We start from the raw sequence: 25226 nt of genomic DNA on the forward strand, positions 1-25226 counted from the left end.
GTTGGCTTGTACTAGCCTTTGGTAAACTTTATTAAGTAAAGTGATGTGTTCATCGAAAGTATTACTTATGATGATAATATCATCTAAGTAGGTAAATACTGAGTTATCAAGGTTTTCAGAAGGGAATAACGCATCCATAAAGCGTTGTTGGGTAGCAGGGGCATTAGTCAATCCAAAAGGCATTACGCGAAACATGTACATGCCTTTTGAGGGTACATGGAAACTAGTTTTAGGTCTATCAGAAGGGCGTAGGGGTATTTCCCAAAATGCTTTTGCTATGTCTATCGATGATAGATATTTAGCATTTTTTAGATTATCTAAAATGTCAGAAATGAGTGGGAGTTTGTAGGCATCTTTGCGCGTAATCGAATTTAGTTTACGGCTGTCGATGCAAAAACGCCACGTTCCATCTTTTTTAGGAGTTATTATGACAGGGTTTAGCCATGGGCTTTCACAGGGTTCGATAACATTAAGCTTTAGCATTTCATCAACTTCTTTGCATAAAGCTTTTTGTTTCTCTGGAGAAAGCCTATAGCATCGCTGTTTGATTGGTGGATGGTCACCGGTATCTATGTGATGTTCAATGAGGTGGGTTCGTCCTAAGGGTTTGGTTTCTGTTGAAATATTTTTAAATTTTTCAATAATAGTATCTGAAATTAACTGTTGAGTTTCAGAAAGGTTGTCATAATTAGTGATGTGTTGGTCGCAGGTGGAAATAAGTAGGGTATCTATATGTTTATCAGAATATGACGTTATGTCAGGTAATATGTGGGGAGCTATATTGAATTTTCTCCAAAAATTTGTGCCTAGAATCAAGGGTTGCTTTACAGTAGGGATAACATGAGCGGTAATAATAGCCACAATATTTTTGTACGAAATTGGTAGTTGAATTGTACCAATAGAGTATATAGGGTAGCCGTCGGCTACAGAGCCTACGACTTTATGGTCGTAATTTATGGTAAAATTGTGGGATAAGAGAATTTTATGGGAATTATTTCCGAAAATAGTTAAAGCACTGCCACTGTCTAAGAGGCCACATAAAGTTAAATTATTTGTCTGGATGTTGACATAAGGTCGTTCATCGTATGGATCTTGAGTGAAAAGTGCTGATGTAGTATTGTATGATGACATAAATAATTTAATGGTATCTAACCATTGGTTCCATTCTGTAGCAGTAGTTTTATTTAAGTTACTTTTCTCCTTTATGCGTTTTTTGGAAATTTATGGCAAACTGTACATTTTGCAAAAGTGACATTTTGTTTGCCACAGCGGAAGCATACTATATTTTTACTTGTACAAATATCTAAAGAATGATCGTTTGTTCTGCAACGCGGACAGGAGTAACGTAACGTAGAAGGTGGTGCTGTTACAGTATGGACCGGTTTATTAAATGGGAATGGTGGTATATACGGTTGGGAAGGGGGGGTATGGTTAGAATCTTGTTGAATGTTGGTATAGTTGCTAGAGCTATAAGTAGAGGTAGTATTACAGCTTTCGTACCATTTGCACGATTGGAATAATGTGTCTATAGACGTAACATCTGTAGGAACTAATCTGGAACTGTAATAAGGGCTCATGTTTCTACGGAGGATATCTATTTTTTGTTTTTCAGAAAGGGGTTCATGTAATTTGGAAAAGAGGGCTTCCATGGCTGAAAAATATATTATTATTCGTTCATGTTGTTTTTGTTTACGGGAATGTATATTTTGTAGTAAGTTGTGGTCATGGTCATGCAATTCGAAATCTTTTAAGAAGTGGGTTTTAAATGATTTCCAATCTGTAAGGGTTGTTTTCTTTGACCTATACCAATCTAAAGGAGTGCCTGATAAAAAATCGTATATATATTTGTGTAAGCGTTTGTCGTCAATGTTACGCGCAATTGCAAACTCTTCGATGTTTCGAATAAAATCATAAGGGCAACTATCGCCTTTATAGTTGAATTTTTTAAAATCGCTTGGTTTTGCTTCAGAGAGGTTGGTTAATTTTCGAGCAAGTAGGTCTAAATTTGTGGAATCATCTATCAAAGAGGTTGCTGACGCGTAAGTTGACGTTGTTGTTGACGGTTGTGACATGTTAAATTTTGTTTGACATTTTGACAATAATTCGCATATTTTCGAATAGTTGTCAATAATTTCTGGAGATAATTCAGTGGTAATAGAGAGACGTTCTATTCTGTTATATAAATGAAATAAGAAAACCGCTATTCTATCGTGCTTCGCTTGGTTGGTGGTCGCAAGCTGTAGCTGAGAAGAAACTATTGTGAGGCATCTGCTAACTTCGGTGATATCCTGTTCAAGATCATATGGGCTGGAGAGATTCGAACACGGGTCCGCGAATAAATTTGGAGTGAGGAGCTGTCTTAAATCATCAGCCTGCGCGGTGGCTGGGAACTGAATGTTCCTGAGTTTGAGCTCATAGATGAGTTCAGGTTTATTTAATAGTGCTGGATTCATTGTTTATTAAAGTGGATACCTATTACGAAGAGAATAATTGATGTTATCAATATAAATAAAATATGTAGTTATTAAATTTTATTTTTTATTGAATCGAAAGGAGAAGTTTATTGTGATATTAGGCTTAGTTGTGTATATTTATTTAATCGGGTGAAGGATAAGCTATCGGATTATCTCCAACAGTACTGCCGTAAGTCAGGATTGGTTCGCACTTCAGTGACTCCAAGGAGTTTTAAAAACACTTAGGATTGAAACCAATTTGTGAGATTTCAGTGGAAATCTTGGATTGTGTAATTGTATGTGATAGATGTTTTGTGTAATCACTATGTTAAGAGTTTTGTTATGTGGCGCGACAAAAAGCGTAGGACGCTGGCATAATAGGGATTAGAAAATAGATATAGATAAATTGGTATAAGATGATGAATGATGATAGATGTATATGTAATTGGTTATTTAAGGGGGGAATTTTGGTTAAACGGTTGAGGATTAGATAAAAGGTTGGTTGTAAAATAGAAAATTAAATAAAATGATGTTAGGCCAAGAGATATTGCGAAAATTTGAGTTGGGTCGACTATAACCTTTTAGAATTTTGAAAAAAATCTTATGCTAACTATTACAAGATATATAAAATTGATAAAAAAAAAAATATGTCTTCAAAAAGTAGCAGGCGTCGGCGTGGAGTAGGAGCACGAGCGTAGCGGAGGAGGCACGAAGAGAAGGGCTGCTCTGCGTCGTAGGGCGGGTGGGTTTGATCACGTTGATGGCGCCAGTGTGAGGGGGCAGATGGGAGCCTCACCAGGATGATGGAAGGTAATCAAAGTCGGGAACCAGGGCGATGATGGGTATTTATTAATTATATAAAAAGGCACCTGTAACAATACAGGTTACGTGTTAACAGATAGGTATGTATAAAAACACTTTCGTAATTCAGAAGGTTAGAAATCAAATAACTTACAATATGTGCCTTGGTGATGATGTAGATATATATCTGGAAGGTGTGCAGGGCCACAAAACGAGCACTATACTGAACTGCACGCACTTATGAATTATTACGTTTACTAATAAAAATCACACTTAAACGGTCGTGTTTAGAAACTTGGGAAATACAGTCCGTTAGATAAAATGATGTTTATCGATCAAAGTATGTGATCGAACTGAAAATCAAAATCATTGAATGGAATTTGGAATAGGATTTGAATTTCAAAAGGGAATTTAGAATTTGTATGGTGCCAGAAATAGTATGAAGGTCGATAGTGTAACGCTTCGTTACACGCACCGTTACAGACATCGAGAACCACGTCTCATTTAGTGGGGGGGAGGGGCGGAAGTTCGACGCCGCCGCGCTTCACTTGGAGCAACATGTCTCTAAAACTATACCTATTAGGGCATGTGATATATCATTTTCGGATAAATTAAGGATGAGGAATCTAGTTTTGGAACAAAAACAATGCACTTTCTAACAAAAAAAAAAGCATAAAGTATAAAAGACTATAAAACGTATTTTAAAATTTTTCATAATTACCAAATTTTTTTTAAAGTGTAGCAGGAATCTGAAAACAAAAAATATAGTTGTAAAGCTACACTTATTACGTTTAAGAAAATATATAGTTTATTATACAAAACTATTGATAAATGGGAGATAAAAAATAATATTAAGCGTGGATCAGAGTGATCTCAATACAAAATATTATTAAGGTGGGAAAGTTACTTATAACATGTTCTACAATCGTTTGTTTTTACATTTTTTTTAGTTTTTCATAAATATCTCGTAAACGGTAGCCCACAGCAAAAAAATATCTTTTACGTAAATAATCTGTTTCAGATTTCTTATAAAATAAGTGCTACTTTTTTTCGCTACCATAATTAAAAAATATATTGAAGGGAGAAAATAAATACTTAGGTCCCCTTTTTTAGTAATTCGTAAATAACTCGTAAACGATGACCAATAGCACAATTTTTTTATTACATGGCTAATTTACATAAAATTTCCTACAAAAAAGGTTATTTAAACTTTTTCGCTGGGGTCAATATTAAAGGGACAAAATAAATTCTAAGGTCCTCTTTTTAAATATTGACCCTAACGAAAAAGTTTGAATAACCTTTTTTGTAGGAAATTTTATGTAAATTATTCATGTAATAAAATATTTTTTGCTATTGGTCATCGTTTACGAGTTATTTACGAATTACTAAAAAAGGGGACCTAAGTATTTATTTTCTCCCTTCAATATTTTTTTTTAATATTATGGTAGCGAAAAAAAGTAGCACTTATATTATAAAAAATCTGAAACAGATTATTTACGTAAAAGATAGGGCTACCGTTTACGAGTTATTTACGAACAACAAGAAAAATAAACGATTGTAGAACACATTATAAGTAACTTTCCCACATTCATAATATTTTGTATTGAGATCACTCTGACCCACGCTTAATATTATTTTTTATCTCCCATTTATCATCAGTTTTGTATAATAAACTATATATTTTCTTAAATGTAATAAGTGTAGCTTTACGACTTCCTTTTCATGGCTTTTTTTGTTTTCGGATTCCTGCTAACACTTTAAAAATAAATTGGTAATTATGAAAAAATCAAACATACGTTTTTTAGTCTTTTCTACTTTACGCTTTTTTTTGTTAGAAAGTGCATTGTTTTTGTTCCAAAACTAGATTCCTCATCCTTAATTTATCCGAAAATTATATATTACATGCCCTAATAGGTATAGTTTTAGAGAAATATTGCTCCAAGTGAAGCGCGGCAGCGTCGAACTTCCTCCCTCCCCCCCACTAAATGAGAGGTGGCTCTCGACGGCTCCCGGTCTGTTTCTGCTCAAGACCAGCTAACAATCAACTGTGCCAAGTTTCAGCGCATAGTCTCAAAGTGCAAGGTCCCCATACAACGGTGTGCAGTAACAAACCAGCTATATAGCGCAAACGACTAGACGGTTTTTGACATATTAAGTGTGGGTGAATTCGTCAGAATTATGGTAATGACATAGACTAAATACATTTTGAAAATGGCGCCCGCAAACAAAAAAAAATGAGGTTTTTTGGTTTTTTTCTTAATATAGCAATATGGATACAAAATGAATGCTAGTGAAAAGGCCATTTGAAAAATATATTTAAACAGTCTGGTTTTTTGGTCGTTTTAATAGTTGCAGTTTAATGTAACAGAAAATCAACCTTTTTTCAACTTCATGTACTTTTCTTATTGTTTAATATATCTGGTTAATTATTTTTTAACATTATATAGAGGATATTCATAGTCACTTGGTATGTATTTTGGACTAATTCATTCAGCCATTTTAAATTTAGAGCAGTTCAAAGTCAACTGTGGATTATGAAATATTTGAACGTATTCTAATAATTTGTTAGACCAAGTACTTATTGAAAATGTTACAGTATTTTATTATATTTGTGATCTACTCACAATTCATTTGGTATCCCACATGGTATGTTTAAAAGAAAATAAATAACATTTTTGTACTGCCGACTTTATGACGTCACAGCAACTACCCCAACCACTTTCGCGCTTGTCATCTCATATATTTGTGTTCACGGCATTACACTCAATGCATTGATACCATATTCACCCATATCTTAGACGACATGAACGAAAAGTAACCTAAAGCCTGTTCGGCTAGCCTTCTACATAGAAAAAAGAAGAAACAAAATGCATTATTATTATAGGTTTTTATTATAAAAATAATTAGTCTAAGGTTCTTTGTACTCGGTTCAAAGACTTCAGAAGTGGGATACTTTTGATATAAATTGGCGACGAGGTAAAAAAGATGTCAATATATTTCCTCAGTTACTATTTCTTCTATAATCTCTTCCGTCTGTTCATCTTGTGAACTTGTTTGTGTCTCTTCTGTAGCCTCTTCTATAGTATATTGCTGTGGTTTCTTCCTCGGAGCGCGTTTAGGCCACGGCTCGCCGTTGTGGACGGTGCGGACGTGCATCTTCATGGTGTACGGTGTTGTGAACACGCGACCGCAGATGTCACAATCAGAATTCTTGCGGATACCCATGTGCACCTGGACGAGAGAGAAAAACTCATGTCAAAGGGTTTATAGTCGCACCAATAAAAGTCTGCAACGGATTTGATAGCCTACGCAGTGTGTTATTTATACGTCATAATTTCATAGAAGTTTGACGTTTAAAATGACACTTGCAATGCGTGGGCTATCAAAATCGCTGCAGACTTTTTACGGTCTAACTCTATCAGGAGTGAGCCGCAACCTTAGAGCATGCAGTAACCGAGTAGCCTTTCAGTAATTTACCCCTGTGTCAAAACTCTTGCACAATGTGCAAAAAATAGTATAAAGAAATTTTCATGATTTATTATAATATCGCGGATGTATGCAGGTTTCAAAGATGTATGTTAAGTCCTTAACCCGCATTGGGCCAGCGTGGGGACTATAGCCCAATCCCTCTCATGCTTGGGAGGAGGCCTGTGCCCAGCAGTGGGACGTATATAGGCTAAATTATTTTTATTATAATATCGCATTCGGTTGCTTTTCAAGGTGAAAGGGAGGTCGCATAGTCGCACTTGAAGGGTTTCACCTCGGTGTGCACTCTCTTGTGGCCCTACATATAATAGTACTTACGATGCGGACATGTCGCATTAGGTTGCTTTTCAAGGTGAAGTGGAGGTTGCACAGCTCGCACTTGTAGGGCTTCTCCCCGGAGTGCACTTTCATGTGTATCTGCACACAAACAAAAACAATAAGTCCTATCCCCTCTTAGAGGACCATCTGACGCTAAATTTTGCGTTTACAGCTTTTAAAATGGGTCTCCATTATTTAATAACATTTTTATAACATAATAAAACACATACCATTATTCATAAAACTTTACGGGCCTGATTTAGTTAAACTATGTTTGATCCCTTTCTTACAAATACATAAGACAAAATGTCAGATAAAGACAAACGATTATTAGCTAATGGAGGTTTGTGGCGCGTTTATAAATAAGGGGTTAAATAAGTTTTTGGCAAAAAATTCATTTTTGGTACAATCTTTTATCGCTGTTCGTACGTATCGTACTTTTCTTACGACAGACAACTAATACTCATCGAGACAATTCTAAAAACCCCTAACACAATTCTTCTCCATCATCAGATCAGCTCGTGGTACCATAATATTGCATTGTCATCCGATTTATACATGCATGCAAAATTTCAGCTCAATCGGAAACCGGGAAGTGGATCAAATTTAACGTGCAAGATTTGATACACACAGACAGACAACGGTCAGGTGAAACTAAATAAAAGCTTGCAAAATATTGGCCAGTCCTCTGGTCACCGGAAGCCTCTATGAGACGCCTTGACAGCTCCTCATAGAGGCGACGCGCGCTAGGTCCCCATGGCTCCAAAGTTCCCACACCAAACACCGCAAAAAGTTTAAAAAAATATAGATTCACACGCTTGTCATGAGAAGAAAACTAGAGCGTTCGGGCTTTCTCGGCTCTGTTCGGCTCAGCATTGCTCAGAGCATTAGTGTTGGCACAACTTGACGTCCCTTTGCGTGCACGACCACAGGTAAGATAATGACTTGAATTTTGACAACCCTAAATAGCCGAAATGGATTGTGCCATACATTAGAAAGGAACAGTATGATTCGTCCCTGAATCGCTGTCAAACTTCTGTTATGTAGGAAGTTTCCTTTCTGTACGGTAGTAATCTCACTTATTCTGTGGCCTGGGCTATCAAAATCGCTGCCAACTTAGCCTGGTCTAACTTAAAAAAAAAGTATTACTTTACCACTAATTTAGCTTTCAAGTCGAAGCGCTTCGGGCAATTGTCGCAGGCGAACGGCCGCTCTCCCGTGTGCCTCCTCAGATGATTGCGGAGTTGGAAGGAGTTCTACACAAACAAACAGATTAACTAAACTTGGTCAAGCAGATCTTGTCAGTAGAAAAAGGCGGCAAATTTGAAAAATGTAGGCGCGAAGGGATAGCGACTCATAGAAAATTTGAATTTCGCGCCTTTTTCTACTGACAAGATTTGCTTGACCATCTATATATTATTTATATTATATAACTGTCGAAAAAGCTGGCCAATACTACCGGTGACCAGAGAGCTGGCAGCTTTCTCTCGCAACGCATTAGTATTGCCATTCAGCGAGGAAATGCTGCCAGCATCTTTGGCACAATGCCGCGGGGGTCTTTTTTAGATTTATTTTAATTTTTATTAGTTTAGTTTTTAATTTTAGGTAGTTTTTATGTTTAGTTTTTAATCTTTTTGATGTTACTCATTATACTGTACTATATAATTTTGTAATCAGAAGATAAAAACGACTCTAGTTTTCAATCCAAAATCACCTACTACTCAGGAAGACGACTCTTATAAAACCCAAACTAAATGAGGTTATTCGTTAAGCTTTGGTAACCTAGGAAAGCGGTGCTGTCATATAGCGGACGAAAAAAGTCGGCCATCTTGACGGTGACGATATGTGGAAAGTTCCATGGCGCCTTAACACACCGTCAGCCCCGAAGGTCAAACGAAACGTATCCGGGAGAGAAAATGGACGACCTTCATTTAGCTTATATACATTACTTGGAGGATGAACTATCATCAGAAGAGGAAAATTACCGTAGTGCGAAAGGTACAGGACGTGCATTTGGGATTGGCTTCACCGCTATCAAATAAAACGTATCCGGCGACGGCCGTCAAGCAAATAACATTCAAAACCACACAGCAGCTTTCGCAGGCGTATGGTTAAACACATACACCTGAGAAAGCTGGCTCTCAAAATGAAGAAAAACGTCTGTTCACCGCGAACATCTTCCCGCAGTGCTCGCAGCACTTATTTGACTTATTACATTTGTCTTTCTGTATACTTTTAATGACGTATGTATACAATATGTCCAATAATAAACGGATTCAAAATATTCAAATACATACAGCAGCTTTCGCAGGCGTATGGTTAAACACATACACCCGAGAAAGCTGGCTCTCAAAATGAAGAAAAACGTCTGCTCACCGCGAACATTTTCCCGCAGTGCTCGCAACACTTGTTATATTTGTCTTTGTGTATACTTTTCATAAAATATGTATGCAATATGTTCAATAATAAACGGATTCAAAATATTCAAATACACACAGCAGATTTCGCAAGCGTATGTTTAAACACATATACCTGAGAACGCTGGCTCCCAAAATGAAAAATAAAACTACTCACCGCAAACAATTTGCCACAGTGCTCGCAGCACTGATTATAGTTGTGTTTCTGTATTGGCTTCGCCGGGTACCGGTACCGGTACCGGTAGGGCGGCTCCTGGCCGAGGGCCAGCGCGCGAAGATTCGCGGCCTTTTCCTTCGCGTTTTTGGAGTCGCCTTTACCGAGATGCTTGCGGGCTATGTGCACGTCGTATGACTCCGCGTTCAGGAATGTCGAGTTGCACTGAAAAGGGGGAAATTAAAAAGTTGCTGTGGTCATCGACAATTTTGACATATTTCTTTTGTAATTGTTATAGCGCTATCTTATTTGTGATGTGTAATTAGGTATTATCCATTTTCATATGTACGTATTATGTGACTCGATTAAAATAGTAAAAGTATATTCTGTTGTTTTAATAAGTCCAGGTATAATACTTATTATTTATTTAACGTTATTTGCACAAAAGAAAATTGGTTATAGCAAACACACTAACCACTTCGCAGCTCGGGTGCTCCGCGTCCGCATGTTACTTCAGTGCGTCCTCACTACCGAAGCTGTCCCCGCACTGCACGCACGGCCTCATCGCAGCATGACCCCCGACGCCATCTTAACAGCACACACTTCATACTAACCACTTCGCAGCTCGGGTGCTCCGCGTCCGCATGTTCCTTCGATGCGTCCTCACTACCGAAGTTGTCCCCGCACTGCACGCACGGGCTCATCGCAGCATGACCCCCAACGCCATCTTGACAGCACACACTACATACTAACCACTTCCCAGCTCGGGTGTTCCGCGTACGCATGTGCCTTCAGTGCGTCCTCTCTATTGAAGCTGTCCCCGCACTGCACGCACGGCCTCATCGCAGCATGATCCCCGACGCCATCTTGACAGCACACACTACATACTAACCACTTCGCAGCTCGGGTGCTCCGCGTCCGCATGTGCCTTCAGTGCGTCCTCACTACCGAAGCTGTCCCCGCACTGCACGCACGGGCTCATCGCAGCATGACCCCCGACGCCATCTTGACAGCACACACTACATACTAACCACTTCGCAGCTCGGGTGCTCCGCGTCCGCATGGTCCTTCAGTTCGTCCTCACTATCGAAGTTGTCCCGCACTGCACGCACGGGCTCATCGCAGCATGAACCCGACACCATCTTGACAGCACACACTACATACTAACCACTTCGCAGCCCGGGTGCTCCGCGTCCGCATGTGCCTTCAGTGCGTCCTCACTACCGAAGCTGTCCCCGCACTGCACGCACGGGCTCATCGCAGCATGACCCCCAACACCATCTTGACAGCACACACTACATACTAACCACTTCGCAGCTCGGGTGCTCCGCGTCCGCATGTTCCTTCAGTGCGTCCTCACTACCGAAGCTGTCCCCGCACTGCACGCACGGCCTCATCGCAGCATGATCCCCGACGCCGTCTTGACAGCACACACTACATACTAACCACTTCGCAGCTCGGGTGCTCCGCGTCCGCATGTTCCTTCAGTGCGTCCTCACTATCGAAGTTGTCCCCGCACTGCACGCACGGACTCATCGTAGCATGATCCCCGTCATCTTTATGGACCCCGGCTTCCTGGTGCTTCTTCAAGGCGTCTTCGCTTATGAACGTCACTGAGCAGGTCTTGCATTCGCGATACTTTTTTCTCAGCTGGCAACAAAATTTTACTCAGAGAATTAAGAAGACCTGCAGGGTGTCCCATAAGTGACACGTCACAGTGACACTGGAGGTAGACCAAGCCAAGAGGACCCAAACCGACTTAACATGACCCCAGTAAAAGTGGCACGGTTTTCGAGTTATTGCCAAATTAAGGTTCTTCATGAATTTTGACCGTATTTAACATTGTAGTGTAAACATTCATCTTACGATAGTGGTACTTCACATGTGTGTACAGATGTAGTGCATAATTATTTTCCATCGTATTTTCACGGAAACGTACGAACGTGTCTTCCTATTTCAGTTAGTCTCGGTACAAAAAGTACTGATGTTGACAAATACGAATGTTTCCGAGAAGTCACCTTTAGCACGCCGTGCTCGTACGACTTGTGCATGCTGAGGCCCATCTGGTTGATAAAGGTCTCTCCACACATTTCGCACGCCACGTTCAGGGTCTTGTGGCGCAGGCGAACGTGGCCGAGGTACGTGGATTGCTTCCTGGTGAACAATGCCACAGAATATATTTATTTACGATACAAGTGCGGAAAAGAGGAGATTCGAAACGAGTGAAGATAAATTAAAACACGACCGAAGGGAGTGCTTTTTTAAAACAAAAAAATAATTTTAAATGGTAATTAAATGTAGCATATAGCGTTGTTGTAACACGGGCATTACATTTAACTCAACCAAACAATTGAAATCTGTGACATATCAATGTCATTTCGAACATTGATCGACCAAGATTGTACTTAAGTTTAGTAGCAAATGTATGAACTCCTTCTAAACACCAATCAATATGTAAACCGGCCCTAAGGCAAGTGTACACGCTTGTAGAGGCCTTATAGGAAAAAAAAATATTGATTATCTCCGAAATGGAATTAATTAGAATATCGGTGTCTTTGAGAAAGTTACTTGATTTAAGCTCAGGAATGCACCCTTGAAATTAATGGAAATAAAAAAAAACATGGTGTATATATCGTTGTCTGACACAAGCCTTCTTGAGCTTACTGTGGGACTTAGTCAATCTGTGTAAGAATGTCCTATAATATTTATTTATTCTTGAGACTCTTTGACTAACTCAGTAAACTAGCTCAGTTCAAAAGATATACACTATACCTGGTACAATTATGTATTCTGTGACGCAGGTTACCTGAACTCTTTCCCGCAGTACTTGCACCTGTATATCTTGCCGGCGTGGAACAAGTGGTGCAGCCGCGCCTGATCCCTGCGACGCAGGTTTCATTATTCATTACTATAGTCACTACTACTATATACACTATATATACTACACTACACACACACTACACTATACACGGTGTAACATGAGTAAACCGAATAATTTTAACAGCGTATTCCTGATCATATTTAGAGACAAAAATGTCCTATAAACTTTTTTGAAATTCGTCTAGTTTAAGAGATATTATTAATTAAAAAAAAACAAGTTTTTATTGTTTCTTAGTGTTAAAGGCCTTTTTGATGGTGATGTTGCTGCTATGGGACGTAGTCTAAATATCCTTATTGATAGATGTCAAAAAATGACAAGTAACACTTTGCAAAAAGCTGGTTATACAAAAAAAAATGTAAAAATCAATTTCAAGTGACAAGTTTACCTATAACATTTATTTTTTATGTACAAATACATCCAAAAAATTGAAAAAACAAACCAAATATAATTTTTTTTTGGCGAAATTCACCTAAACTCATATTACACTTTTTACACAAAACTAACGTTAATTACTTAGAGACGTATGGTGTCTTAATGTCGAATCACGTAAAAAAACTATAATAATAATATAAAAAATACAGATACAAAACACAAAAAAAGCAATCTATAATATTTAGAGGTGTAAATGTCACTAGGTGTCAGAACTATAAGATTATATAGTTTATCAAATTATCCTTTATAGGGCCGATATGTACAAATGTATAAAGGTCCTATTAAATAATAAATAAAAAAAAAAATTATCCTTAGAGATGTATAGAGTCGCAAAGAGTAAAAATCTAGTATAAATAGCACATTCGTCACTAAGAGAAAAGAAACATATCTAGTACAAACAAGTAAAGATAGAGTGGTAACTCAATTCAACAGTTCTCTTACCAAAACGCGCGTTATTTCGTGGTCGACATCTAACGTCAAGTAGTGGAACTATCAGTACCGCGGAACTCAGTGAAGCGTTTTGCACGTATCTAGTATACATACCTCGTCCGGGAAACGAACCCGCACTCCCTGCACACATACTTGATACGGTGCGTGTCGTAGTGCAACCACAGTTTGCCTTTCCTGCCAAAACGAATCGTGCACACCGGACACTTATGTTGTCCTTTCTGAAAAACAAAGCCAATTTCGAGTCGGAAGTATAAAAAAAACAACGGGTTGCACTCCGGGAGTGCCGGCAGAAGTGAAAACTTAAGGACATTGTAACTCAAAATATTAATAACAGCGCCATCTAGTGCAAAACATCTGCAGCACTATGTATAATTGAGGTTAACGCCATCTAGCATTTTTTCGTCGGATTACATGACACCCATAAGCACATCACTGTGAGTACTACAGTTATATTAATACCAGTTTGAGACAAAACTCACAGATGGCATTTAAATAAAAAAACAATGACATTGTCCGTCACACGTGACGTCACGCAAGCGCCCTACGCCGCCTAAATGAAACAGCAGGCTCAGGCATACATTTTCGCCGCGCAGTAGAAAGAGAGGGTTACGCCTTACGCTGTTTCGAGTTTAACATTTTTTCCCCACCTCAAAAAGTGCACAGCGCCGCTAAAGAAGTTTTCACTTCAAAAAAAAATGTTCTGTTTTTATATTACATATTTCCTCTCAGAATCAACCCGCCAATTCTTGAGATTAGTTGCCAAAGCGGACCCCGGGCTCTCATGAGCCGTGGCTAAAAGCCGGGACAGTCGCCATCGGATACATCGGAGCTGCCGGGATGCTCGGGCACCAGCCTTTCTCGCTATATCGTAAATCCGTAAGGAATTCGTATAGGAGGTGCAAACGCATATTGCTTGCCCTTAAGCCGCGTCTCGATATCGCGCGGCGGCCGCGCGAGCATTGCTCGACCGCGGCAAACCTGTATTTTGACTCGCGAGCCAATTTTGGCACCATCTTGAACTATAGCGCGGCAGGCGATCCGACGATCGACCACATTATATAACAAAAATAAATTATTCGGAACGAAGTATAGCCAAATAGAAAAATGATCTGTTGCGATAATCACTACATTTACTGTACCATAGAAACTGTTTAGTGCCGTATAATTTAATTAAAGTACGACACTTTTCATTACCCATGTATGCGGCTGCGCGAGGCCGCGAGCCAACTGAAATAAATACATACACACCCGTCCCAACTGCGCGCGAACATTTTTTTGCCGCGCATCGAAAAACCGACAATGACTATGCGCGGCGCGTGGCTCGCGCGCCAATGATCGAGTTGGCTCGCGCGGCGGCCCGGTATCCATTGCGCGCGGCTGCCGCGCGAGCCAATGTTCGATAGTTAGCCGCGCGATATGGAGACGGGGCTTTAGAGTTGGTCAAAGACGCCTAGTCTTAGTGAGATGGCATATAGTGGAGAAATCGGGCCTGGTTCCACCGTGGCGGGGTGGCCCAGGGGTTCAAAGCGTTAGCCCTGACTGCTAGACGCCGGTTCGAATCCGGCCTTAACCACTGGAGGGCTCCGGCGTTAGGGTTCCGTACCTCAAAAGGAAAAAACGGAACCCTTATAGGATCACTCGTGCGTCTGTCTGTCCGACCATTCCCCGCCCCCCCCTTCTCCTTTATAGTAATTTACTTATAGATGACAGGAAAACCTATTAGAAATGTGCACTCAAGCGTGAGTCGGACTTATGTACGAAACCCTTGGATCGCGAGTCCGACTCGCACTTGACCGATTTTTCTTTAATATATGTCATCTACTTCCGTTTCCAATAGAGGCGTTCAGATATTACTGAGCACCGTGGCCACTTCGATATAAATCCGACTCTGATCCGATCCGACTGGAAATCGCGAGGCAGATGATCTTAAGCCCCGTCTCCATATCGCGCGGCAAACCATCGAACATCGGCTGCCGCGCGAGCCAGTATTCGATGGTTTGCCGCGCGATATGGAGACGGGGCTTTACCCTGTCATGTTTGAGTTTGTGGTGCCTGTAGGTGTCGTAGGACCTGAAGTACCTCCCGCAGGGCTCGCACGGGTGCCGTGAGCTTTTGTACTCCTCGGTGTCTCGGCGAGCCTGTATCTCGGCCATCTGCTCCTCCTGTGGTCAAACATGACTAATCATTTTATAATACATAATTACTTAGGCTTACTTCTTGCCACTGTTTCGCTATCTGAAGGTTGTCTGGAAGAGATCGCTTTATAGCGATAAGTCCGCCTGTTGTTACCTACTCATTTAAGTCCTGTTTTTTTTTCTATTATGTACTTTTCTTTAGTAGTGCACAATAAAGAATTTTATTATTATTATTTGTATCTCCGTTTTAAAACTCTCGGGTCTTTCGAGCCCGGTCATTTATAAGGCGTGCGTGGGGATATGGATCCAACACGTAGAGGCCGTTTGGAGAGATTTGATGTCATGTAGAACGCCTGCTGGAACCCATTCACGGGTACATCAATAAATATCCGTGAACCGGTTTCAGCAGGCATTGGAAGCTATTGTAAAGAATATGGTCAGAATACTGGTCTATGGTTTAAGTTTGGGTGGAAAAAGACTGGGCTATTGCAAAGAAGTCCGGACACCTGCCATAACACTGTTTGCACAAGTTATCGAGACAGGTGGTGACTCGCCACTCGTTAGATGGGCACCTGATGCGCCATCGTAAAGACGGCCAGGTGCAACACCGACGTGAGCGGCTCAGGGGTGTCGAGAGGTGGTGCTGCGCTTTCTCCGAAGTTACTCGCGGCGTTATGCCCTTTAACACTTCCACCCCTGGAGCATATAGCTCTAACGACTCCTCTCTGGACGGCCAATGAAGGCAAGCCAGAGCTGAGAGTCCTGCGGGTCCCCTTGGGGTCCACTCACGCCGACGAAGACACGCCGGAGACGGAGACCCTGACCGACTCTCGGGAGCACTCGGGTCCGTGGGGTCGTTACTCCCCAACAGCTCGCCACAAGCTGCCCTGCGGGCTTATTATTATTATTATTATAGATAAGATTTCTTCAAAGTTATCCCAATTTACTTACGCCCTGAAAGAAATTAAAAAAACCTCGGACCTAACTACAGCAACTTCCGCTTATCATGCATTTGCGCAAGCGTGGTTACAATACGGCATTATTTTATGGGGCGATAGTACTAATGCCCCTGACTTATTCTTAATCCAAAAAAGATGCATTAGAATTTTGAGCAATATATACGTGGACGAATCATGTAGACCCCATTTTATTAAACTCAAAATACTAACACTGACATCCTTGTACAATTTGTACATTCTCGAGTCATGCAAATTCGTGCGGAAATATTTTTATCTCTATAGGTACCCAAGCTAAAGACCTTTGTAAAGGAAACCATAACTTGAGGCCAAGGAACAAACTGGTGCCGATTGGAATAGCCAAACTCAAAATGATCTCGAACGGACCACATTCCATGTCGATGAAAGTCTACAATAACTTACCTAGTCACATAGTAGCTGAAGAGAAATACACTATTTTTGTTACAAAATTAAAACATTATTTAATATCTAAAGCTTTTTACACTCTCGAAGAATATATGAATGACGGAGCTGAAAATATGTATTAGTTTTAAGTGTAAATTTTACATTTTTTTCCCTAGGTTAAGTTATATTTTAAGATTTGTCACGCCCTAGCAGGGTCCATGCTGTACTTTATAATGTTATATATTAATATAGTATGTAAACACCTTGTAATACCATGGTTGGCATTCAATAAATGAAATGAAAATGAAATGAAATGACCCCGTAAAATCAAGATTTTAGGGAGGAGGGGGGGTCAAAAATAGATGACGTAATTTATGAACAGCCCCTAAGCAAAAGAGCGGGATCGCCTGATGGTAAGCGATTACCGTCGCCCATGGAGACTCGCAACACCAGAGGGGTTATGGGATCAACACTGAAATCGCGAAAAAATAGTACCTACATTACGTTACAAGTGCTAACACGACCGAATGGACTATTTTAAATCGACACGAGTTGCGAATTAACTTTCCGCAGGTGTATTGTACAGTCAAGGAATTTAAATTCCGACCCATTTCGTACTTTGTCACAGTGACAATCAATATGAAAGCCGCTAGAGACCTCATACGGTTGTCACTGTGAGAAAGTACGAAATGGGTCGGAATTTAAATTCCTCGACTGTACGTTTTACAGTACCCTTAAATTTTTTGACATACGCATGTACGAGTATATTGCTAAATAGTTACCTCACCAGGGCGGTAAATTAGCGCCATATGTACTGTAATAGTACATTGTGCAACATGGGGCGTAAGTTGAATATTGCAAACGAGAGTAAGTTTGCAATATTATTACGCCCCGAGTTACACACAATGTTTTTCATCACACTTGCGATACAAAAATTAAGTATAAAGACAAAGAACTGTTAATTATGGCACTAGAATCTTCATAACTCCCTGGGGAGACCGCTTTTTCTATAACTCCCGCTAAACCTGAGTGATTTCACATTTACTGAGCGAGTGTGATGAAAAAAATATTAATTCTAGGGATCTACCGACATTAGAAAAACAGGGCATTAAGAAATAAACAGCAAATATTAACCATAATCTTTTCACCTATTTTACTCAAATTCCTATTTAGGGTGCATACGAAAACTTGTTCGAATCGCGTGGTCGCTTTCTTGTTCGATTGTTTAGCTGTCGTATGAAATATAGCCTTAGGAATTTATTTTTCAGCATTACTAGAGTCAGACCAAGAAAAGTCTGCAGCGATGTTAATAGCCCACGCGGTGCAAGTGTTATTTATTTATACGTCATAATTTCATAGGAGTTTGACGTTTAAAATAATATAATATTTTAAACGTCAAACTTATTTTATTTATTGATTTACATTTATTATTTATTTAATAACGAACAAAAACTGATATTACATAGATATTAATATGTAGATTCTTACATGCGTTAATATTTCAACGTCCACGTTACAGGTCATCTTAAATTCTTCCAAATCCACTGTTGGCAAAAAACCGTCGTCTGCGGACCTCAACTTCTTTCTTCTTCGATCTGCATTATCAAATTCATTGTCTGTATAATTATTATATCTCTTCCTTTTGATTTGCACAGATGTATTTACATTTCTGTTCCTTGTCTCAATCTTATCAATGGTAACTTTTTCTGCATTATTAACATCACTGTTGGCTTCATTTGTTGATGCTATATTTTCATAAATATCATCTTCAAACGTATCAAGGTATTCTACATCAAATACGTCATCAGTTTCATTTATTATATTATCTGTATCATTTTTTACAACATTGATCTTTATCTCGTTTTCGTTGTAAGTCTGTATTTCCATAAACAATGCTTTTTTTAATTTATCAGTTGCTATAGGTTGCTCTATAGCAAGCGGCGTGGCTAGTCCGTCTATGCTGTCAATCTCGATGTTAGTTCGAGTCAGGTCAATCAGTCGGTTGGCTAAGCGGTCCATGGCACGAACGGAGTCTATAGTCAACTAGAAAAAAAAAATAGTACATTAAAAAAAGGGTAGGATACTCGTATAAGAAATAGCCAATTTTAATAACAGAACTTCCGTGAGACACAGACATATTAAATATATTAAGAACGGGTCACTCACGTATTTTAAGTCGAAAAACGCTCGACATGTTTCACACCGTACCGAGGAGTGTCATCAGAAGCTTGCGTTTACGGTGACGGACCGGCGCAGACTGCGGGCCGCAGAAACATGGACATGGGCTGCGGAGTGAAACATGCCGAGCGTTTTTCAACTTAAAATACGTGAGTGACCCGTTCTTAAGATATTTAATAAGAAATAGCCAAATAGGGACATAATAAATAAGGCAATTGTCTCCCGTGTATGCTTGCTATATATGTGTGGACTCTGGACCCGGCTGATGGCTCATTATAGACGATGTTGATATCCAGGGAGGAAAATGGGCTACGTTATGTAATCTTTTCTTTGAAATGAGAATAGTTGTAACTGTGCTGTGTAATTTTTTTCTTTTTTAACTAACTGTTTACTGTATGTATGTCTTTTTTCTTCTTGTCTGTTCTCCTCCCTGATTCTTCTCACTTGATGGTCTCATCGGAAGATCAGCGCTGGAAGCCACCAGCAACATGCTGAGATGGGGCCATTTCGTGGCACTTTAATCTTATTTTGTGTTTTCTTTTATACTATGTATGTATTCTTTTATACATGACGACCGGTCTGGCCTAGTGGGTAGTGACCCTGCCTGCGAAGCCGATGGTCCTGGGTTCGAGTAAGGGCATTTATTTGTATGATGATACAGATATTTGTTCCTGAGTCATGGGTGTTTTCTATGTATTTAAGTATTTGTATATTATATATGTATATCGTTGTCTGAGTACCCACAACACAAGCCTTCTTGAGCTTACTGTGGGACTCAGTCAATCTGTGTAAGAATGTCCTAGAGTATTTATTTATTTATTTTATGTACTGTTCCGATTGTTTGTGCTTACGAATAAATCTATTCTATTCTAAAGCATTTAATGTTACAATGGTGTGTCCGCCCTGTGCCTTAAAAGTATCCTTACTTCTCCCTTCAAAGGTAGTAGCAACTCGTTGGCCCGAAGACACTTGGCTCTGAACGCAGCGCAGCGCTGCATGAATGCAGTGCACCAAATGCACAAGTGCAGCGGAAGCTTGTCCTTCTCACTTACCTAGAAAGGTAGAACCAATGCATGATATGGAGAAGTGTATCATCTTGGGGCGAATGAATGGCAAACGCGCTCAGGGTGGGGCTCGTAAGAGATGGTCTGACGCCATGAAGAAGACGAGTGGCGGCAGCCTGCACCGTGCGGTCCACTTGGCTTATGACCGCAATCAATGGAGAGATGTTGCATGTGGTCGCGATCCTCAGCATTGAGGGAACGAGGAAGAAGAAGAAAGGTAGAAATTGCAACTGTGAATTGTTTCTTAACCTCTAGCCGCCCAGAGACCTATGAAAAGGTCTCCCATCTTATTCTAGTTTAAATCTTTATCATGTGGGAGACCAAGACACACTTTGGGTTGCTGCACCAGAGGAGTAAGTAGTAAGTATGTATTACTCAATTACTCATAGAGCCTTAGAAATGATAACCTGTCCAATAGCATCGTCTTGGCAGTGAACTATTCATCTGGCCCCAATTTCACATCGGTGACAGGTGCAACGAATTGTAAAATCACTGTTGCTGACGTCACAGGCACTTATGGGCTACGGTTACCGCTTACCATCGGGCGGGCCGTATTCCTGTTTGCCACCATCATTGTATTATTAAAAAAAACTTTATGATATCGGAAAAAGTAGTTAGTTACTTAGTTCGTAAGTTATAGTTTGTCAAATGAGTCTTATTTCAAACATAGACAGAGAAAATCATACTATCTTTGTCTTATACTATTACTAATACCCAAAAGAAAACTATGAGTATAGTTTTCTTCATAGGCGTACGCACGGTGGGGCAAGTGGGGCAACTTGCCCCACCCTGGTCTGTGGTCTGATGAGAAGCTAAACATTTTTAGGAATAATTAAGGCACATAACCATACTTCTGCCTAGGGTTTCTGCTCGAGAATTCCCGAGGCGAGAAATCTCGAGAAATTTGTCCTAAGTCGTGACGGGAAAAAAATATTCAATGCCTCGAGAACTCGAGAAATAAATCTCTTGTGATAAGTAAAAAGAAAACACGCGTATAACACATGATGTGTCTATAATATATGTATTTCTTTAGGTTGTTAAATAAATATGAACAATGTTGTTTTTTTTTACATTTTCAGTTAGGAACCTATATTTAAAACATTTATTACCAACCAAATAAAAAACTACCTTGATCCGTCCCCTATCGTTCTAGCTTTAACCGATTTTCATGTTTTGAAACTTTTGGACTATCATGATTCATGATATTCAAAAGACACTACTTTTTATTGAAAAACGCTTTAAATTTTTTTGTAACGAATTATAGGACCATGTAATAAGTGTAATTACAAATATTACAAAACTAAATTACTATTGATAAATCAAATCATCCCGATATATTCCTATTAGCAAAATATTACAATTTTAGCAGCTTTATTGTTACGTTGAGTAAGTACGTGTAATTAATATTACGTAGTAAAACTTCTGTAAGTTTTGTCACATCGAGTTAAATTTATTGACTTGAATATTGCTGCCTAATAAAATACCATATTGTGGTTTGTTTACATTTTGTTGAATACCTAAAGAAATATACTATAGCATAACATATCGCCGGTGCGCACGCCTGCACCTATAGTTTTTTTTTTGCTGTTGTGCAATTTATGGTGACTAAAAATGTACCATATGTTTGATTATTGATCTCACCTACGATTCCTACGAGTCTGATTTGTAAAAAAGCAAAAAAAAAATAACATGGTGTTTTTTGGAGCTTTCAAAATTTCTCGAGATACTCGAGAAACTCGAGAAATCTTGGTCGAGAATTCCCGTGCCTCGAGAAATTAAAAAGGCCGAGAAACCAGAAACCCTACTTCTGCCCCACCCTTTAAAAAATGCTAGGTACAATATAACACTTTAAACTCTCGCGTTTTGTACATGGGAAGACGGAAAGTCTTTCCGTGACCACAGCTGGTGCAACGCAGCTGAAACGTCGGAATTAAAGGTAAGAAATTATATCGCGGTAGACCCGTTTGTGTAATTGAATAAATGCTAGGTACGCCTATGGTTTTCTTTGTTCTTATTTGCTGATAAATTGGTTTGACCGACTATAGTTAGGTTAGTTATTAAATAACTGTTAAGAATTAGCTTAAATTTTTAGGGTTCTGTACCCAAAGGGTAAAACGGGACTCTATTACTAAGACTTCGCTGTCAGTCCGTCCGTCCGTCCGTCCGTCTGTCACCAGGCTGTATCTCACGAACCGTGATAGCTAGACAGTTGAAATTTTCACAGATGATGTATTTCTGTTGCCGCTATAACAACAAATACTAAAAACAGAATAAAATAAAGATTTAAATGGGGCTCCCATACAACAAACGTGATTTTTGACCAAAGTTAAGCAACGTCGGGAATGGTCAGTACTTGGATGGGTGACCGTTTTTTTTGCTTTTTTTGTATTTTTTTTGCATTATGGTACGGAACCCTTCGTGCGCGAGTCCGACTCGCACTTGCCCGGTTTTTTTTTTTGGTTGGAGACTGAAAGTCAGCAGTCTAGCTGAGTCTCATCCATTTTACTACCCTAATATTTATAAATTCTGATATTTTATTGTACATGCAATTCATTCAAACATTTTGTGTTGGTAAATAAGTATCTTTTTTTTACTGTACACACTATCTCAACCAACTACCAGCCTCCCAATACTGAATCTAGTACAGCGGTTATCAAACTTTTTTGGTGACGGAACCCTTTTGGCAAGCGAAATATTTGACGGAGCACCAACCAAATTTCGTTCATCACTGTGGACCAGAATGACTAGATATATCTATAGAAGAGCTGGTTTTTTTCTTATTATTACAAGTATTTTCGCGGAGCCCCAACAGAGGGTTTGCGGAAGCCTAGGGTTCCGCGGAACACAGTTTGAGAATGGCTGATCTAGAATATAACTGGATCTGGCATGAAATGTGGGGGGAAGTGACCGAACAGGATAGTCTTATGTATCTTTCAGTAGGTGTAGCAGCGAAAGAGCTATTATTTGTCACAGTATCACATTTTATTTGTTCCCCACCGTAAATTAAGTATGTATTATGGTGGGCAACAAATAAATTCGACCAATCATACCTTATACCACTTCTATAGGATCCTACCTTCTATGGCCAATACTCACAACAATCCCTGTAACACGGAAGAACTCTCCAACAAGTTTATGCTCAAGCATGTTGACTAGCCTCTCTTCAGTCGCGAGACACGCTCGACAACATAACACATGGCTTATTTGCTTTGCCGGACGTTTGCCGCCAGTTTTCTTTACAGAACTCATTTTTTGCTGATTAAATACATGAATTATGAACAACGTTTGCTATAATATCAATATTTACTTTTATATCTCATTAACAAGCCCCTAAAACCATACAATTCAGCAAAACAATATTTTCACGACACGAAATCACAAACTGACCAAAAATTCGCAACAAGCAATGCCAATGACATGAATGACATTGACAGTTATTTGCTTTTTTTTTTCAAATCACGATGCGTTCACGGAGCTTTTTATAACAAATGCGTGCGTTCGGTAGTAAAACCCGTAAAGTCTTAACACACTATCGCACCGCACCGTGACCTGGGCTATAACAGCAAAAATCGAAGTTCGCAAATTGCTGGCATTTTCTCTGTCACTCTAATTACGCCTTCATTGGAGTAAAAGAGAAAGATCCCCGCAATTTGCGAATTTCGGTTTTCGCGGTAGCCCCTCTGAGCATCGGTCGATTCAGAGATATATGCTAATGATTCTTTGGATATAATATAGAATATAGAATATACTTAAAGAATAAGTCATGGGTTACAGTAACAGAGTACTATTAGTTATTCTGTGGTAACAGCTCGCATGGACGTAATCTTTAAATATATTATATCTATGCTGGAAACGTAGTGATTATTATATAATCTCATAGTATTTCTGGACGAAAAAAAAAATCATAGTATTTGTCTTTGTTTGCAGTGATTTTCTGCGGAAAGTGCGGAAAATTGAACAAAATGAGTTTATTTTAGCAAGAATAGTATCCTCAAATAATCTCCTAGTATTCTAAAACGTAGTGTTCCAGCCAGTGTTCTTTGTAGTGTAGCTTTAATTCCTGTTTTAGTATATTCTGTATGGATTTGAAACAATATCCTATTTCGATGGAGTCTTCACCGTTACAGGGTACAGAGAATGTTTGCGTAAAGGTTCAGCGCTGTGAGGAAGTGTGTATAACATATGAGCCCACGTCCGCGGAAGTGTCTGTGAAGATTGAGCCGCTGGATGATGTGTATGTAAAGGACGAGTCCAAACGCGAATGTGTATACATACAAGCTGAGCCATCGTACTCAGATGTGAGTGTAAAAGACGAGTCGCCCGGCGTGAGCGCGGCGACGGGGCTGTACTCCGAACACGCCGTTAAAGATGAGCTCGTGCTCGGCCCCGTGCTAGTGGAGCGGCGCGCGCGCCACGCACCAACAGGTCGGTTGTGGGATCTAACTATAATCAACACGGAGACCTTCGCTAACGCTTCGGTCAACTATGAGATGAGGGATGAGCCGAATATGGACTTTGCTGAATACGAATATTTGGTTCAATGTTCGTATTCAGCCGAATAGTTCGGTTCGAACTGCCGAATATTTACCGAATAAACAAATTCCGTTTTTAGGCATTGGCCTTTCCAGAGGGAAGGTTAAAAAACACATGCGGTTTTAGCCCAACTGAATATTCAGTTCGGTATGATCTGAACCAAACACAGATATTAGTTTTAATCTACGGGTGATTTCAGCTTTCAACAAAGATATTGAAGTCAAGCAGTCACGTGAGATTGTCCCAGAGAGCACAGACGGAGACAACCAAAGGCAAGTTCCGGAACCTAATGTAGAGGAACTTAGTAACACCAGAATTAAAAAAGCTAAAAGGAACAAACGAGGTAAGGGATCCGTGCAGACATGTAGCATTTAATTTGTCTATGGCAAGGCCATCTTAAACTGCTGGTTCCATTGGGAAGGGACTTGGGACCCCGGGATGGGTCGGTATTAGAATATACACCAAGATAAATTCAATTCATTCATTCAACCTGTATTATAACTGATTTCATCTATTATACATATAAAACATTCTTGAAAACAGGTACCAGAGGAGAAAATGTA

At 39.6% G+C, this 25226-nt stretch overlaps 1 protein-coding gene across 1 annotated transcript; it reads right to left on the reverse strand.

Moving 5' to 3' along the window:
* Positions 1-6176: 6176 nt before the first annotated feature.
* On the reverse strand, positions 6177-23495 carry LOC134677531 (zinc finger protein 724-like). Its single transcript, XM_063535996.1, has 12 exons — positions 23227-23495; positions 19993-20118; positions 18377-18931; positions 15420-15554; positions 13486-13610; positions 12436-12510; positions 11648-11783; positions 11076-11279; positions 9633-9854; positions 8213-8314; positions 7059-7157; positions 6177-6485 (listed from the first exon to the last, which is right to left on the reverse strand). The coding sequence occupies exons 1-12, from the start codon at positions 23377-23379 to the stop codon at positions 6243-6245; spliced, it is 2175 nt and encodes a 724-aa protein (XP_063392066.1). The 5' UTR covers positions 23380-23495; the 3' UTR covers positions 6177-6242.
* Positions 23496-25226: the final 1731 nt, after the last annotated feature.

The sequence above is a fragment of the Cydia fagiglandana genome, chromosome 26 (genome assembly GCF_963556715.1).
Source record: "Cydia fagiglandana chromosome 26, ilCydFagi1.1, whole genome shotgun sequence".
NCBI classification, from domain to species: domain Eukaryota; kingdom Metazoa; phylum Arthropoda; class Insecta; order Lepidoptera; family Tortricidae; genus Cydia; species Cydia fagiglandana.